The sequence below is a fragment of the Acinonyx jubatus genome, chromosome D2 (genome assembly GCF_027475565.1).
Source record: "Acinonyx jubatus isolate Ajub_Pintada_27869175 chromosome D2, VMU_Ajub_asm_v1.0, whole genome shotgun sequence".
NCBI classification, from domain to species: domain Eukaryota; kingdom Metazoa; phylum Chordata; class Mammalia; order Carnivora; family Felidae; genus Acinonyx; species Acinonyx jubatus.
Window position 1 is genome coordinate 46,123,355 of NC_069393.1, and position 12,239 is coordinate 46,135,593.

The 12,239-nt window shown below is 50.7% G+C and overlaps 1 protein-coding gene across 1 annotated transcript in view; it reads left to right on the top strand.

Moving 5' to 3' along the window:
• Positions 1 to 12,239, top strand: part of CHAT (choline O-acetyltransferase) — a 44,820-nt gene that overhangs the window by 27,828 nt on the left and 4,753 nt on the right. The window contains exons 8-13 of the mRNA XM_053207342.1: positions 1,509 to 1,609; positions 2,470 to 2,598; positions 5,188 to 5,310; positions 8,270 to 8,411; positions 8,554 to 8,616; positions 11,674 to 11,811. Of these exons, the coding sequence (XP_053063317.1) occupies positions 1,509 to 1,609; positions 2,470 to 2,598; positions 5,188 to 5,310; positions 8,270 to 8,411; positions 8,554 to 8,616; positions 11,674 to 11,811 (696 nt within the window). The remainder of the gene's footprint in view (positions 1 to 1,508; positions 1,610 to 2,469; positions 2,599 to 5,187; positions 5,311 to 8,269; positions 8,412 to 8,553; positions 8,617 to 11,673; positions 11,812 to 12,239) is intronic.

The following is a 12,239-nucleotide window of genomic DNA, read 5'->3' on the forward strand; positions in this document are numbered from 1 at the left end:
CATGGAGCAGCTGTGGGAGAGAAATGATATAATGGATGTACAGGACCGGAAACATAGCAAGCCTTGGGAGTGGTTTTTAAAAGGCACCGTTTTCCTTCCTTTCTTTTAGTGACAGGGACAGAAAATCACTAATGCATGAGTGGGCACAGCCTTCCCCTCCTGCCTCACATGGGTGACTGTGCCCACCTCTGGGCTCTTTCCACGGGCAGGACAGATGATCAGGTGAGCTGGAGGAGCCAAAGAGGCTCCCAGGGATGTGAATTGAAAGGATCAAGAGCTAGTCTCAGGACAGGAAAGCAGGGGATGTTGGGGAAAAGAGAAAAGAATCTGCAAGGGTTGAGTTTTGAGAAAGATGACGTGGGAAGATTGAAGAATGGGAGGAAAGCTTCGGGTCACCGGCACGTGATGTGAGAGACTGGGCAAGACATGAGGAGAGTCAGCTCACGTGTGATTGTTACAGCATCCTGGAAGAGTATCAGTAAAAATGTCAATAGCTTGTTTGTTTGCTTGTTTGTTTATGGACGGTGGACCAGACTCTCTTGAGTGTGATGCTGTGCTGAGCCGCTATAGGCAGCCCCACTTTATCTGGGGTACGCTTTAACAATCAAATCTCAATCTCATTATTTTCTGCCAGCACTTCTGTACATGCTGAGTATGTTCCTTTTCTAAGTCGGCTAAGTACAGCCTTGGTAAAATCTTCACAGTGCCTGTGGACCTTTCCTATACCTTCTTTCTAATCCTCATAGCAATCCTGTGAACTGGGCCTTATTGCATCCATTTTAAAGGCGAGCAAACTGAAGCCAGAGAGCTGAAATGTCTGGTTAAAGGTCTCCCAGCTGGCAGGTGGCAATGGCAGAGCTGGAATCTGGGTCCCTGACTCGAAGCCCAGGCAGCAGGGAGCAGAGCATCCTCAGAACACCCTTCCTTCACTCCCACCAAGAGACAATTTGTTTCTCCCTAGGAATCTGCACACCATCCGAATTGAATCATTATCTTTCAGTCACTCATTCAACAAAATCACTGAGCACCTACTATGGGGTAGACACTGGTTTAGATCCTGGGAATAAAATCCAAGGTAGCCAGACACACAGGGTGGACTCAGACACATAACCACACAAAGCTGTACAGGCTTGTGGCCCCAGTGCCCACTGTGATGGGGAAACAGGGCTTACCAGAAGCTGAAGGAACTTGCCCAGGACTTGAGCAAAGTATGTACAGCTTCCGTGTGAGGTCTCAGGAATCACTGGGCTACCTCATCCAGGGAACCTTGGGCTCCACCCTCACTGCCCAGAGCATTTCTGGGAAGGAGGTCACACGACAGAGCTGCCTTGAGGCCCCCATATTCTCAGGTCTTGGCAATTTCCAGAAGCATTCTTTTTGGGGAGATCATGTGCTTTGGTGTCCCTGGAGGAGAGGTCCCTGAGAGGTTGAGGATGCCTGGCCTGGAGCCAAGGGGCCAGTTTGAAATGCAGACGCTACCAGACGTGCCTCACCTCTTCTTCTTGCAGTTTGTGGTGAGCCGAGACGGCACCTGTGGTGTGGTGTGCGAACACTCCCCTTTCGACGGCATCGTCCTGGTGCAGTGCACAGAGCATCTGCTCAAACACATGTGAGTCTGGGGCGGGGCCCCTTTGCAACAGCCATAGAAGTCAAAGCCAGACTGCCAAGGGGCTGCCAAGCTAGGCCAAGAAAAATTTGGGTGTCCGTCGGGGGGGGGGGGGCACATTTGTCCGGAAAGTGTCTTAGCAAAAGATGGGTTTGAAAACCAGCTTGACATCATACACTTTATCTGCCATGGACAGAGGGGGGCAGACTGGACAGCAGGTTTTGGGCGGTTAGAAAAAAGCTTGGCAAAGAATTCTCAGCCAAAAAGGAACACCTGCTTTGGCCCAGTGAAGCCCAGAGCAACATCTAGTGTGTTCAGAGTCAGGGCTGGGCTGGCTTGACCCAGCACAGAGGAGGGCAGGTCCCACCTCCTTCCATCCCCTTGGGCTGCGTCTCTCTCCCTAGCTTCCAAGCCGGCCAGACTGAGTGCTTCTCTATCCCTTAAACACACCGACCCCTTTCCTCTATTTGTGGTTTACCCATTCTCTCCTTCTAGAATCTTCTCTCTGAATCTAAGTTCTAAATCTCTACCATGATTTAAGAACTCTTTAGGATCCCTAAAAGCCCTCATGGACAAAACAACACAATTTGCTTCTTCAATTTCCTTCCAAGTGTTTCATAAATGCCAGTGGTGGAAAGCAGTGGAGTGGGAAAGCGTGAAAAGAAATACGGGGCTCTGGAGTCAGGCAGAACTGGCTGGAATCCTGGCTCTGCCCCGTGCTCCTTTGAGTGGCTCCGCTGACCCTCAGTCTGTGTTTCCAGGGACAGCTCATACCCACTGAAACTCCAACAGCTAAGACGCATGCTGCCGGCAGCCCGCAGCATGTGGCAGGGCCACACGAGGTCACCTCTCTCTGTCTGCAGGGTGAAGAGCAGCCAGAAGCTGGTCCGAGCCGACTCCGTCAGCGAGCTCCCGGCCCCCAGGAGGCTGCGTTGGAAATGCTCCCCGGAAATTCAAGGCCTCTTAGCCTCCTCAGCAGAAAAACTTCAACGGTACAAAGTCCAAGTCTCTTTTAGGGGGATTGCTACCACCTCACCACAACCCCCTCTATCCAGGCTGGATATCCAGAGGCAGCCTGGAAGTTTCTAAAGACCCCAGCTCTTTGCCTCCCCTCGCCCACCTGCACTACTCCCTCCCACCCCCATCATGGAAATGTATTCAAACTAAAGGGGAGTTACAACTCTCTGGGAAATAACCTTGCTGGAGTATCCATCATTTCCATAAAATGCAAACATGGAGCTATTTTCTCGTGGGTTTCACCTGACTGAGCAGAGTCAAGACGGGGAAATCATCCCCCTCCTTTCGGGGGGAGTAGTAAACAACTGGTTTGCATAGGTCATTTGAATCCAAGCTATTTTGATTTGCTTGAATTTACACTGCAACTTGACAAGGGGGCCTTTTTTCCCAAAAGGAGGGAGGCAGTCAAGGCCCTAACGGGACCGTGCAGGAGGGCCCAGGATGGGTCTGGGCATCTCTGGGTGGGCCAGCACTAGAACGGTGGCAAGTTGTGGAGTGAGCTGTAGGCTGGCAACTAGATCCGGACCTTGGTTGTTCATTCCCTCATTCGGTAAGTGAGCATGATTCATTCATTCACTCATTCACTCATTCATTAAACATGTACAGAATTTTAAGTGTGCCAGAACTGTGGAAAGGCTGAGGACACCAAAATGAATATACCACGGAGCCTGCTGTCCATGCTTCAGTGGAGGAAGGAGACCCTCAGACCAAAACGTGTGACAATAAAGTGCCAAAACCAGGGAAAGGCATACAGACCCGAACTCACAGAGGCTACAGGAGTGGAATTCTACCAGGACATTGTGGGAGGGCTTTGCAACGATGGGCCTTGAAGGATGGATAGGAGTTCATGGTGCAGGCAGGGGAGAAGAGGCAGAAAGGCAGCTTGTTCAAGCTTATACAGGTTCGTAGAAGATCCAGGCTGGCCTGGAAACCAGCAACTGAGAGAATTGGCAGAACTGAGGCACTAAAGGGACGTTGAGGCCACATTGTGAATACATTGCTGTTCTTGTGTTATGGGACCTGGAAGCTGTCCTTCAGTGGTGAAGAGCCCCTGGAGGGTTTTGAGCAGGGGGGTTCAGGGGGCCAGTGAGGAGATTATGGGAAGCGCATGGGTGAGTGGGACAGATCATGGCCAGGCTTGAAGGGTAGAAAGGGCAAGGCCACTGCAGGCTGCTGTGGAGGATGACTGGCTGTGGCAGGAGAGTGGGAGAAGCCCCAGGTGTTCATCTACAAATGGTGCTGATATCACAACCTTATAGGGCTGTTCTTGGGATGAGCAGACCTCTAGGAGAGTGAGTTGGTAGACTGGCAAGTCCTGGGTGGAGAAAACCCCCACTCATTTTCAGAGATCTGAATGGGGCCCCTGAAGTTTTCTTTTCAGAAGTGGGGAACCAGGAGAGGCCTGAAGCTGAGAAAGCAGGAGGAGCCTTGGGGGTCCTGGGCCACCTGTGGAAGGGAGCAGTGTCTGTGTGGGCAGGGCCTGGGCAAGAGGTTTCCAGGTGGCTGTGTGACCATGAACTCAGCCTGTCTAGAGACAGTTGACTAACAGGTTGGACTGAGGGGTGGGCCTCCATGGGTCTCCATAACCTGACATGGCCCCACTGAGAGCTGAGCTCCCATGAGGAAGGGGGAATAGCTCAAGGAAGGGCAGGCAGGCAGCATCTGCGACCTGAGGAAGTATGTGCGTGGAGGCTTGGGGTTGCCTGCCCAAGGCTCTGTGTTCACTTATGGCCAGTGGACAGATGGTGTGGACCCTGCTGGACCATGTTGCAATGGACAATCAGCCCAGACCCCAAACTCATGAAGGAAGAGACTGGTCAATAGGGGATGACAGGTACTCAAGGGTCTCAGTGTAGACTCAGGGAATCTACCTGTTACTCTGACAGTGACTCATGGGCAGTAAGGACCTGGGCATGCCATGAGAGGCTCAGTAATAGTTCCTGGGGTTTATAGTCAGCGGCCAAGCCCAGAAGAGCAGCCCTTGCTGGGGTGGCCATGACCAACAGGGAGGCCCCAGGTCTTCCTCTCATAACACAACAGGGAAGAGTCTCTGTGAAGAGACATGGCTTACAGCCATCTCAGAAATAGGCTTTTTCCTGGGCAAAGGTGGCATGCCCAGTGTGGCAGAATAGCCAGGATGCCAAAAGAGTCTGACGATGTGGGACACACCTTCCCAAACAGGTCAAATGAACGGCCTCCTTCAGGCCTGCTTCTGTGGGCAAGAGGCTTCTAGGATTTTGTTTGAGGACACTGCTCTCCCTGCCCATGCAAATGCCTGTCAGGCCTCTGTGCTCCCAGGCCCCTCCCCTACCACCAGAACAGGGCCACTGCCCTGCCTGGCCAAGCCTCACCTTCAGCTCAGGGATCCCTGGTCTGGCATGCCCTCTGCCACTTCTGTATGTCAAGGCCTGTCTCTGACACCCAATATGTTCCTGGTGGGCAAGGACTGTGTCCTCAACTTCCAGAGCACTAGGTTGTACACCAAGCCTGAGAAACTTGGTTAGACTTTGTGGTGTGTGCATTCCATTTTACATGTAATAGCACCTCTTCTTCTTCTGCCACAGAATAGTAAAGAATCTCGACTTTACTGTTTATAAGTTTGACATCTTCGGGAAAACATTCATTAAGAAGCAGAAATGCAGTCCTGATGCCTTCATTCAGGTGGCCCTCCAGCTGGCCTTCTACAGGTGAGCAAAGCCTGCTGGCGGAATGACGCTGCTCAGGCGGGCTGACTGACAAGCTGCCCTAGACTCTAGAGTCTAGAAGCATCCTAGAGGGAGGAATGACTTCCTGTGGGCCTAGGAGATGGGAGGACCAGAGCAGGCTGCATGAAAGAAGGTGCCACTTCATCAAAGTGTGAATCCAGTCTCAGAAAAGAGAAGGAAAGACATCAAGTCAGGAATTTGCCCGAGTGATGGCACAGGTGCACAGAGCTCAAAGCGCCAGAACACTGAGCTAACAATGTGGGTGATGGAGGCCGCTCCTCTCTTGCCCTCACCCAGCCTCTGGCTGTGCCCTGTTTCTTTATAAGGACATGGAACCAGCATACCCCCCACCCCCGCCCACTGTGGGTCAAGTCAAAGAATCTGAACTCATCTTTGATTTGTCCCTGTCTCTCATTCCCCACCCGTGACACCACCATGTCATCTTCCAGATGTCTCTCAGAACCTCTCCCCCCCACCCCCCATTTTCCCTCTCCATCACCATCAGCCCCTCCCCCGCCCCCATCATCTGGTGCTGCTTAACTGCAGTCTGCTCCTCCAGGGTCTCTGCCTCCACTCCCATCTTTGCAAAACGTTGAAATATGCAAATCAGATCCTATCACTCACCACCTTGAACCCTCCCAATGGTTTTCCACCATGTTTAGAACAAAGTCCAGGCTTAGAAAGTCTCCCTGTGAACTGGCCTCTACTGGGGCCCTCCTTCCAAGCCCTTTGCTCTGGCTGTGCCTCCGCCCACCCACCCGTTGCCATCACCACTCTTCACATGCCACCTCCTCCCCTCTGCCGGGGTCTGCTCTGGTGTCAGCTCTCAGAGGCCTGCCCTGACCCCCTTATCTAAAGCAGCCACCTCAGGCCCTCGCCATCCAGCTCTCTAGCCTATCCCATTGTGTCCTCTTTTTCTTTCATAGCAGTTGTTTGTGTGAGCTACCATGTTTGTTGATTTGTTGATTTTTGTTTTCTAGCCTGTCTCTCCCAAGCCTGACACTCTGGGTATCTCTCACACACCCGGCACAGAGTAGGCATCAGGGGCTGAGTCACAGATGTGAGAATACACGACAGGAGTTTTATCTGGGGGGTGGCACAGTCAGGTCTGCAACTTAGAGAAGTCCCTGTGGTGGTAGCCCTGTGTTGGCAGCAAAGTAGGGAGTAAGGGAGTAAGGGTTGAAGGCGGGGAGCCCAAGCAGTCTTTGATAGGAGGCTGAAACTAAAATGCAAAGTGGATCATCCTAAAGACAAGGCTGGCTCCTGCAGGCTCCAGTGCTCCTGGAGCAGCACTCATCAGCCGGCATAGGCGATAAATAGCACTACCCCACCAGGACCTGCCTGCATCTTGCCATATACGGGGGGGAGCATAAAGTGACCTTGCGATAAGGCTGGGGCAAGGGTTGACAGCACTCATGTGGACACAGCAACCCAGATCCCAGTTTCCCCTGGAGGGGTGGTAACTCACAGGGAAGGGAAGTGGCTACGGCCATTCAGAGCACTGGGACTCCTTGGGGAAGGCTGATGTCACCCCACACGAGGTCTGTGCTCATCGTGGGGACACAAAGGCCTCACTGGCATTGAGCTGTGGCAGGTCCTGGTGTCTGGAACCACAGTCGCCATTCTGATACTGGCACATGGCTGAAATGGGCCATGAGGTCAAGGTTCTGCTGGAACCACAACCAGAGATGCCGGCAGGTGTTACTTCAGAGAGCCCTTCGGACCCAAATCTAGGAGGGGGCTAGTGGACCCTGTACAGAGCTCTGCCTCCTCCACCCTTAATGATCTTTGTTGCACTGGATGTGGCCAGCAGTGGATGTGGCCAATGGCTCCTGTGAGTAGCCCAAATAGGGCTTCTCTGCTTCTCATGGAGAACATGCTTCAAGAGTCTAAGCCATAACAAAAAAAAATTTTTTAATCTGCCCCTAGAGTCTACAGAAGCCTGGAAGCTGCCTAAATTGGGGTTGATCAGTGATTAGCCAGTGATGGCATCTACTTTTGTGCTCAGCATGGCGTTTGCCTCCTGGGGCCATAGAGATAGAAGAAATGAGCTCCCTGCCAGAGTCCTTTCTCCTTGGGGAAATGAGGCATAAGTGTACAGGAAGCTGACTGACCTTCTCACCAAGTTACAGGACAAAGCACTGTGCTGAATCAGACTTGGCCTTTCTCCTCCTAGAGCTTACCCAGCATGGGAGGTACATGCCCTGACAAGGCCAAGATGCAGGACCATGACTTGTATGTGACTTTGGGCTGTCACTGCCCCTCTGTGATTCTGTGTCTTTCTCCTCCCCACCCCCAACACCAAAGACTTTACTGACTGGTGAGAAAGATGTGTGTCAGCCAGGTATGCAAGCCTAGGAGTGCTCATGGCTCACATGCCTAATGAAAGGACTTTCCCTGGCTGGTGTGGGGAGTGGCTCCTGTCCCAGACATCAGGGAGGAGAGGCACAGCCATGGTGCCCACGGGTGCTGCCCCTGGACAGGCGGGCCTGTGCTGCAGTTTCCACTCGTGACCACTGAAGCTCCCTCCCTGCCTCCATTCGTAGGTCACGCTTGAATTGTTCTAAATAAAACAGGATTCCCTCAAGGGTGTGAATGATTAATTGCACAATTATTCCATTCTGTGCTATTAATCAAACACTCATCAGATCTTGAAGAAAATTCTAGGTTCCCCACCAGACTGGGGTTTTTTGAAAAGTTACCAGTCACTTCTTTATTTTATAACCACAGTGTCACCAAATGTATGAAAGTCATATTAGCGACTCCCCGACACTCCTCTTTGGGAAATCTCCTCCAGAATTCTATTAACATTAAAATGAAATACTATGCCAAGTAGAGTCAGGACTGTAAAAATAAAGCCTGCCGAGGCTATTTTTCTTTCAGCGTTTATGGTTTCCTGAGACTACATCACCATTTGCCATTCATCTTGCATCTTATGCAGGCTCCACAGGAGACTCGTCCCCACCTATGAGAGCGCGTCCATTCGCCGATTCCAGGAGGGCCGCGTGGACAACATTCGATCGGCAACTCCAGAGGCGCTGAGTTTTGTGAGAGCCATCACTGACCACAAGGCTGCTGTGCCGGTAAGTCCTGCTCTGTCTAAAGAGTCTCCAGGAGGCCAGAGGGGCAGCGGTGGGCTGCCTGTTGGCTGGGCTCCGTGACAACCAGCTCCTTTACCTTGCCACTGAGTAGCCCTTTAAAGCCCCATCTCTGGTCTGTCGACAGGCTTCAGAGAAGCTGCTGCTCCTGAAGGATGCCATCCGAGCCCAGACTGAGTACACAGTCATGGTGAGTGATGTGGCGCCCCCTCTCAGGTGAACTCATGACTGTGGGCTGTGCCCAGAGCGGGGCCTTCAAGAGTAGGGCCGTGGCACAGGACCTGGGTGAGAGCTGGGCCCAGTGGCTTGGCCAAGGCCATGCCTCTCAGAGCCTCCTTTTTCTTATTTTTAGATACTAGATAACATGGCACTCTTTTTTTTTTTTTTAATGTTTATTTATTTTTTAGAGGGATGGAGCACAAGTGGGGGAGGGGGAGAGAGAGATGGAGACAGAGGATCTGAAGTGGGCTCTGTGCTGACAGCAGAGAGCCCAATGCAGGGCTCAAACTCAGAAACTGCGAGATCATAACCTGAGCTGAAGTTGGATGCTTAACCAACTGAGCCACCCAGGCGCCCCAACAGAGCACTTGTTTTTACATGGATTTTACAAGAATACGACGAATGGTCTTTGAAAAAAAAAATGATAATAATAGCAAATATGTTATAGCACTTTAGAGTTTATACAAGAGAAGTCAAATGTGAGAGATGGTGGCCAAGCCTGGCAAACTGGGGTGGCTTGCACACCTTGCATGAGATCGCAGGTGAGGCAGTATTTATTCCCACCAAGGGCTGGTTTTGCCTTCTTATTTTCTATTTATTCATATTGCCTATGAATAAAAAGGCTTTGCTGAAAATTAACAGTGAAATCAAAATTTTAAGGAAAATGTTCCCTTATTTAGAGAAATAGTTTATTTTCTAGCATGGCAGAGCCATCATTTGCACACAAACAACAGAGGATAAACTACTACTTGCACTGGTGATCAATATATTAACTGACAATCATTGTGGGGTGCCTGGGTGGCTCAGTTAGTTAAGCATCTGACTCCTTTTTAATTAATTAATTAATTTTTTAATGTGTATTTGTTTTTGATGAAGTCGAGCAGACGTGGGGCAGAGAGAGGCAGGCACAGAGGATCTGAAGCTGGCTCTGCACTGACAGTAGAAAGCCCAATGCAGGGCTAGAACTCATGTACCATGAGATCACGAACTGAGCTGAAGTCAGATGTTTAACCAACCGAGCCACCCAGGTGCCTCACCTCTGATTCTTGATTTTGGCTCAAGGAGTGGTCTCAGTTCGTGAGTTCAAGCCCCGCATCTGGCTCTGCATTGACAGTGTAGAGCCTTCTTGGGATTCTCTCTTTCCTTCTCTCTCTACCTCTCCTGTTCGCTTTCTCTCTCTCTCTCTCAAAATAAATAAATAAACATAAAAAAAACTTTAAAAAAAATCCTGTAGAGCATTGCCCTAGGTTTCTGCTGTGTTAACTATTTTAAGTTGTGGGAACAGCTAAATAAAAGAGATGGGGTGGGAAGGAAAGAGCTATAAGGATGCTTTGAAGGTTAATCTGGTGCTTGGTTGGTGACATGGGGTAAGGGATGGGGGAAAGAAGCAAAGGCAGCTCCAGCTCCCTGGCTGGTGTATTTGGGAATGGTTGTGGAGAAAGGACATCCCAGTGAAGGAGCAGGTGTGCGCCAGATGCCCCATCACAGACTCTCACAGCACCTTATGCTTTTCCTTCATAGCACGCACACTCCCAGCACCCAGTAGCTTGGGCACACAGTGGGTGCTCAAGTAAGATTCCCTGAATGAATGAAAGAAAGACTGAGTGATGAATCATTCTACTCATTACTACTTGTGGCCTTAATCCAAACAATCTGTTAAATCAACCCCAGTTGCCACAGTGAGCTTGAGGTGGTGAAGACGGGTGGGTGGCTGCTGCAGAGAGTGGCTGCTTCTCCAGATCTGCCACCAATCGGCGATGACACAGAGGTAACCAGAGAAATTAGAAGTGCGCCCACTTCAAAGATAGGCTCATAGTTCTTCCCCTCTGTTCTAACGGGGCACGTCTAAAGTGAGCTGAGGTTGTGTGACATGTCTTTTAACCTATAATTAGGTGCACTGGAAGAGACTGGGGCCTCTGAGTCATCTTTATGCATTCATTCTGTACTGAGAAAGAACAGTTGCCAAATCCCAAAGCGTGCCTTGTAAACTTGAACAGAGTTCATTGTGATGGAGGTTTCCTCCTCGCTGGGGCTCTAACAACTAAGTGGGCATCTTATGCAACTGTGAACCCCCTATGATTTACAATTACCCTGATGTGGACCCATAGGTCACTACTATAGGCCAGAGGTGGCCCCCAAGTCTCCACCACTTCCCATAATTGCCCCAAATAAACATGTAATCCAAGTGAAACCAGTGTGCATGCTACTCACGCCAACTCAAGTGGGAAGGATATGAAATGAGTGCCCCGGCCCCACTACTGGCCACACCACCACTTCTGAGTTCCTCTTCCGTAGAAATCCTGGAGTCCCCACTGCTATATTTTATCCTTTGATAAGAATTCAAGTGTCTTATGATAAAAAGAAAAAAATCTTTTTACATTCAACAAGCTTTCCTCTTGCAAACATCAGCTGAGCCTCTGCTAAGATGTCTAGTTTCTGCCTCAAAATGATTTCTTCGATTATAATCCAGTTTAGTTGAGCTGATTCTGGGCCCATGAAATAGCAACCAAGATTTAGAAACAGACCTTAATGTCCTCTACCACTCATTCATTGGACTTCTGCTGGAGGATAAAGTATTAGTTGTGGTGAGAGTCTGTCCAGTGATATCCCAGGGCACCCCTCCCCATCCGTCCACAGGGCACAGAACCCATCCTTCTCCCCAAACTCTTCTCCTACCTATGAAGTTACTGGGGATGGCCTGGCCCACCTCTTCCACTTAGAGCGGTGACCATGCTGGGGTTGAGAGGTGAGGGATACTCAGACTCATAGACCTTTAACTCAGACATGCTCATGTTAGAACCCAGCCTGCTCTGGACTCGCCCTGTGCACATAGGAAGGGTCCAAGAAGCAGAGGCTGAGTAGTAAAGTGGCCAGTCCTGGGTGGCCACCGACACCCACTGTCTGCAGCAAGCACTGGGTAAGTGCAAGCCTTGACCCTTGCAGTCACCATTAGCATTGTGGACTAGAGAGAAGGGGGAGGGCAGGGGAGCCCATTCTTATGTCCTGTTCTTTGTCCCTAACTACCCAGGCCATAACAGGGATGGCCATCGACAATCATTTGCTGGGGCTGCGGGAGCTGGCCCGGGACATGTGCAAGGAGTTGCCCGAGATGTTCACGGATGAAACATACCTGATGAGTAACCGGTTCATCCTCTCAACCAGCCAGGTACAGCCCTGGTGCAGCTGTCACCCAAGGGGCCATTTAGTGTAACCAGTGCGCTTTCTAAAAAGCCACTTAGTGTAACCAAGTGACTACAGCCCACTGGTTGGAGTCAGGCAAGTCCCAGATCTGCTTCTTACAAGCTGCATGACCTTTTGCAAAATGACTTAAATGCTCAGAGTGCTGGTTTCCCCACTGCCTAAATGGGTGTAATCATGGACGCCACCTTGGCAGAGGTGGATTGGATGGGTACTGGTGCCCTAATCATTACTGCTTATTACCTTTCAATCTGTTACTAGAGGGGTAGTGTTCCACCATGCTGGCCACAGGTTCTGAAGCCCGATAGGACTAGAGTGAAGTCCTGACTCAACAAGAGGTGACGATGTGGGTAGAAAGCCTAGCCCAGTGCCTGGCATGGACAGGATCCTCTAATC